Source organism: Artemia franciscana, unplaced genomic scaffold (assembly GCF_032884065.1).
Source record: "Artemia franciscana unplaced genomic scaffold, ASM3288406v1 Scaffold_930, whole genome shotgun sequence".
NCBI lineage: Eukaryota > Metazoa > Arthropoda > Branchiopoda > Anostraca > Artemiidae > Artemia > Artemia franciscana.
In genome coordinates, this window is record NW_027069058.1 from 142,212 (window position 1) to 148,574 (window position 6,363).

Here is a 6,363-nt window from a genome sequence, read left to right on the forward strand (position 1 = left end):
CCTAAAACAGGCGTATGGAAAGAATTTGGAAAAAGTGGCAGCCATCCGTGACGAGTATCCCAGTATAGCCTGCGACTGTTGCGAAATGCTAAAAATGGGCAAGGACCTGAAAACGCTTAGATCATACACAAACCGAAAAGGCTTTGACGACATGTTGACGTCGGTGCTCGAAAAATTTCAGCAAGACTTACCCGAGGAAGAGCGAGATTTGGAAAACGATGCAGGCTGGGTGAACGATATCAAGGACAACTTCAAAGTATGCACATACTGCGCAGGGAAAATGACCGACAGCAAAGAGAATGCACGATGAGTGTTCAATAACCTACAGGCAAAGCCCACACCCGACTGCATCAAAGTGCTCAACCGCTTTGAACTTGCGATTATCAAATTTGTAATGACCTGTGTAACCATTGTACGCTTGGGCCAAGTCACAACCTTCAAAAGACCCAGGACTGAGCCGACGGATGCACTATAAGGAAGAATCGTATACTTGCCAATTGACGTTCAAGAAAATGCAGAAATTCTGCCCGAAAATCTTCTCAATGTAGACAGCTTTGTGATTCTCGTTGGAGGTCAGCCCACGCACAGTAAAATAGTCTGGACCAGTATGATAGATCTGAGGAAAGTCCACGAGGCACTACTCTGGCTCAGAGATAACAACAGACTCTATGCCAACATTAAAGCGTACACAGTACAAGAGCTGGAGGAAATTCTTGAAACGCGACTCGCATAGAAAGAAAAAGGCATCGAAAATCCTCAACCTATCCCTGACGAAGCAATCCTCAAACGCCTGACAGACAACGCACAGTCCGAGCTCCTTGAACATTTTTCAGTGCAAGCCAATGATTCAACAGTGCCAAAAGATTTTATCGAGGACTTTAAAAACAACAAACAGAGTGACGTTGACGAGTTTCAGTTTAAAAAAATACAGGGAGACGCGGAAAACATTTTCGACCCGGACCTTGACCTGAAAGCATTTCCGCACCCGTTCCCAGACGGTAGTAACGGACTACAAGAGACTGCCCGCAAATTTAAAATGCGAAACGCAGACTATATCAAATGTCGCCTCCTGAGTCGATATCCTCAGTTCAGACTCGACAAAAACTGTTCACACAATTTCCAATTCCAAGAGGTGGCACACATGTGCAACAGCATGAATCAAATGCTTCGCACCGTAAAGCCCAAGCAAAACATTGGCGATTTCATGCAGAGACTGCAGAAACAAGACGGAGAAATGGAGGGCAGTCTGTTCTCAGTTCAGTCAAAGCTAAGAGGCTCGCGTCGGTACTTTCAAGCCCTATCGACAAAGGTCAAATCAATGATCCAACAGGACGGTCCGCCAGCCCTCTTTGTAACGCTCTCCTGCTCCGAATGGTACTCTATTGAATTCATAGACTATCTGCGCACGATAAATAAGCATATACCCGGCGCCACCAACATGACACCTGCCGAGCTCACAGCCATGGACCCAGTTAGCGTCTCGAATCATTTTCACAAAAAATGGCGCGCAATATTCAACGAACTCATCGACGCCAAAGAGAAACCGATTTTCGGCAAACTCACGAACCATTTTTGGCGCATAGAATGCCAGACTCGCGGAGCACCTCACGTACACTGCCTCCTATGGATCGAAGGAGCACCAATTATTGGCAAATATCCTCGTGAAAAGGTACTCGAGTACATAAACAGTATTGCCACGTGCGAGATGCCAGACAAACTAAAGAGTCCGACGCTGCACAAGCCCGTAAACGATCATCAGAAACACCGCTACAACACCTACTGTCGCAGAAAATGCAAGAGAGGCAGAAACTGGGTTACCTACTGTGGATTCGGTTTCCCACGCCCAACACATGATCTGACTGTTCTCCACGACATACTCGACTGCCTTGCAACAGGACGCAACAGAAAGAAACCGTGAAGACGAATCTATGATTTGAGAAGTGACGAATACGAACGCTACATAAACGACTATCATCCTGCCCTGCTCTTGGCCAATCTCTCCAACGTTGATGTCCAGTACATTGGTCACTTGGGCTCAAAACTGCCCTATTATGTCACAGACTACATGACAAAAGCAGAGCCTGCAGAGGTCGATGCAATGTGGGAAGAAGTAAACAACGCGTTCACAAGCCTCGGCCAGAAAGCAATGTCCTTTCTCCTGAAAACAGTCAATAATCGCCAAGTTGGCGCCGTTGAAGCAGCAGACAGACTCCTCGAAACAAAGCTGTACAGCATATCGCGCCAGTTTCGCTTCGTAGACCTATCACGCCACAGTGAACTAAAGAGAACTCTCAAAAAATACCAGGAACTCGAAGAGCTCGCAAAAAATAATCCCGACAGCGAAGACCTCTATGTGGCGCATTTGGTTGCAGACGTCTATCCAAACAGACCCTGCGACATGGAAGACATGAGCCTGTTCGAACTGTTAGCCTGGTACGAATGCGAGAGAAAAGGCACAGACGAAAAACTACTGCTGAGAGACGGATCCTTTTATTTGCGCAGACGAAAGGAAAAACCCTACGTAATCCAGCACAGGCGCGTGAATCCAGTGGAATCGGACGAATAACGCGAGGAATACTATGGCATGCTTCTGAAGCTTTTTAAACCGTGGCGTAAAGAGGAGGACATCTGTTTCGATGGGAAATCCAAACATGAAACTTATTGCATCGAGAGCGATAACTATCCTACCATGGTCGAGTATCACGAGCGCTCTGTAGCAAAAGTAAGAAAAGAAGAAGAGTTTGAACGCAAAGTACGAGAACGTGCAAAAGAACTCGAAGAGAAAGAGAAAGAAGCAGTACTCGAAGAGAACATTGACGACCCATAGAATACAATGCAAGGCGCCGCCATTGATAGAGCAGCAGACGCAATGGAAGACCTTGTGAATGCAAATCGACAACTGCTCGACGCCAACACAAAAGAACAAGTGGCAAAAGAATATTTGTCTCTGAACGTTGACCAGAAACGTGTTGTTGACAAAGTGACGAACGCAGTCAAATCACCCAACAAGACAGCACCACTCCGTATGATTGTCTCAGGATTCGGAGGTACAGGCAAGTCAGTTGTGATAAAAGTGATTCGAAACATCCTCTGTCATCATTTCAGCAAAGACAAATGTCCCGTCATCGTTATGGCACCCATAGGACTTGCAGCATACAGCATCAAAGGAGAAACAATACACAGATGCTTCAGTTTGCCCGTCGATCAAGCAGGAGCCTCCAAATACTCTGAACTCTACACTGAGCAATTGCTGACACTCAGGGCAATCCTACAGAAAACACATCTCTTCATCATTGACGAAATAAGCATGGTCTCCGCGCTCGCATTCATGTAGGTCCATCTGCGACTCACAGAAGTCATGAGCATCAACGTTGTAATGGGAAACGCAAATATGCTAGTCTTTGGCGACTTTCTACAACTTAGACCAGTCTCCACAAACCCACCGTTCAAGCAACTCACACGGCTGGAAATCAAAATCGGATCGGCTCAATGGGAACATTTGATATCTGGAGTCACTTTGAATATGACGAGCTCACTATTAACATGCGTCAGAAAACGGACACAGACTATGCCGACCTTCTCGCAAATATTCGCGTAGGAATTTGGAAAGACAACAATCACGAACAGCTACAGCGGCGAAAAATCTAATCTAATCGCAGAGCAACAAACGAGGAGATTGCCGACAAGTATATCGAACTAGTGGCGCTTGGGAAAACACCAGTCATTCTCATGCCAAAAAACGTAGACTGCAGATCGGTAAACGAAACGCTACTTGCGAAAACCTCAGACAACATTTCCACCTTCACTGCCATCGATAGACTCTCCACCGTCCTCCGTGACAAGCGTATTGAAGCTGAGGCTGCAGAAAACGTAAAGAGCTTTGAAAACGACAGCAAACGAACCGCCGGGTCAATTTCTCACCTCAAACTGGCACTCGGCACTCGCGTCATGCTACAGCGAAACATTAACGTAGAAGAAGGTCTCGTCAATGGTTCCATGGGCTATGTTAAAGGATTCAAGATGACAGCGGCAAATAGAGCAGTCGGCATACAAGTACAGTTCGACCGACAAGATAAAATCGTGGAAATCGAGCGTGAAACATTGAAATTCGAGGCTCTCAAAGAGGTGTACTACACACGCAGACAGTTTCCTCTGACGCTGGCCTACGCCATCACCATCCATAAATCCCAAGGACTGAGTCTACAGACTGCACTAGTTGACGCAGGTGATCGCTGTTTTGGACCAGGTATGATCTATCTAGCTCTCTCGCGTGTCACCATGAGCGAAGGCCTACACCTCATCGATCTTGACAGAAGGAAAAGTTGTGCAGACACAGAAGCTCTAGTCGAGTACAATAGACTGCGACAAAAGTATCGTCCAGATGTGCCCCAGTTCGGGGCAGATTTTTACGGATTTTATCCGTAAAAATGGCCGAAATTGATAAAGCCATAGGACTTGGGAAAGCCATAGAAGAGGAGAAAAAGATCGACAAGCGAAACCCAAAACACAGATACAAACGATATAGAAAACCCAAGCATAAACAAACCAATTAAAACCAAATTAAGAAAAGAAAATTTTATGATGGACAATATGCACTTTTAAATGAGCTACCCACAGTATGGAATTTCTTTAAAGAGTTGTGGAACAGACCAAAGTCATCTAATACGATCGACAAGTAATCAATAAAAAAGGAAATAAATTTATCTGAAATAAAACCAACTGAGGTCCAAACCGAACCCATTGCAAAAATTCCACAAATTACACAAGAAATCGTTCCAACTGAGGTCCAAACAGATGTAATTGAGCCCAGCCTTGTAACACGAAACAAAAAATACCAGAAGCAATAAAGGGTATAGAAGACATAGAAGTAATGTCTAATACCACCAACAGTAAAGTTAAACCAAAATAAAAATTTAAATGCCAGTACTTCTGCAGGATAATAAATGTTACAACAGAAACTACAAGGAACAACGAAACTTCCCGCCTTCCAAATATTACAGACGATAATAATATAGAGACGACCACTAAGAAAGTAGCAGAAACCTCAAAATGTACATCGAAAAAATATGAAGCTACCACCTTCTGGGAATCCAATACCCAGAACGAAGAAACTACATCCGAAACTGAATATACTACAGGAACGGAAATTGGAAAATCATTCCCTGCAACTATAACCACGACTATTGACCAACAACCAATGGAATTAGATCCCTCAATAACAGAAATCACTACAGAAAATATCCCTAACATATTAATACCAGATAACAACGACAAAATCTTGATAACAGTGAGACAACCATTCAGATCCACTAGATGGATATGGACTTCTACAAAAAAAGGAGGAATAAAAGTTAGATGGCAAATTCCTTTTGTTGACGTCGACTATGGTAGAACACAATGTATGGACGGAGACAAAAAATGCCAAGATGAAAATCACTGGAGATAATGTTGGACTATAGACGGTAAAAAAAACTTGTGCACGACTGGGAATGACTTATGAGCCAACAGCAAATGAGTTGGAACTCTTCCAAGAATTAACTATAGAAAACGCTTAAAAAATGCCCACTCACAAAGCCTTCCTGATATTATACAGACAAAGGTTGGACGCATTATTTGAACTTTTTAAGGCAGAAATACAGAAACTTAAACAAAGTACGGCACGAATATTTGAAGTATTTTTTCGTAAAACAAAATATAAAAGATCAACTAGCCTAATCCCAATAATTGGGGAACTTGCTTCTCGTTTATACGGTTTGTCTACTGAAGAAGATTTAAATATATTAAGAGATAATGTTGAAAGATTAAATACTGCCATGAATACGACACGACATGTACAAAAAATACAAGCAAGTATTGCCAACTATCAAAAAGATAAAATTGAAACCATATCCAAAAAAATCTCATTAACAGGCAACACAATGAATTATTTAAAAAATAAGGTCGACAGAGTAATTTCTGATTCTAGTTTAGCAACAGTTTTACTTGACTTTATTATAAGGTCATTATTGAATTTAGCCATAGATGTCAGTAAATTTGAATTCGCGTTATTTGAATTAACAGAAGGATCCCTTTCCTACGATTTAGTAGACCCCTCAGACCTAAAAACCATCCTAAATGAAATAAAAACAAACTTAACATTTGGCCTCCATTTACTAGTAGAACCAGAAGTTACTAACCTATTCTTATATTATACTAAACTAAAAGTACATATAACCGAAATTAATTAACAACTGTTTGCAGTAGTTACAATCCCACTAATTAATCAACAGTCCATATATGATCTATACATAATATCTACTTTTCCCATTAATATTAAAGAAACCAACTCCTTCATGAGCATTATGCCTGAAGCAGAATATATGC

General features: G+C 42.5%; 1 protein-coding gene across 1 annotated transcript; it reads left to right on the forward strand.

Moving 5' to 3' along the window:
- Positions 1–3,729: 3,729 nt before the first annotated feature.
- LOC136043752 (ATP-dependent DNA helicase PIF1-like) lies at positions 3,730–4,425 on the forward strand. The gene has a single exon (XM_065728674.1). The coding sequence runs from the start codon at positions 3,730–3,732 to the stop codon at positions 4,423–4,425; it is 696 nt and encodes a 231-aa protein (XP_065584746.1).
- Positions 4,426–6,363: the final 1,938 nt, after the last annotated feature.

Excerpts from the sequence above, each read along its gene's own strand:
- LOC136043752 (XM_065728674.1), top strand. The coding sequence starts at position 3,730 with ATGCCAAAAAACGTAGACTGCAGATCGGTAAACGAAACGCTACTTGCG.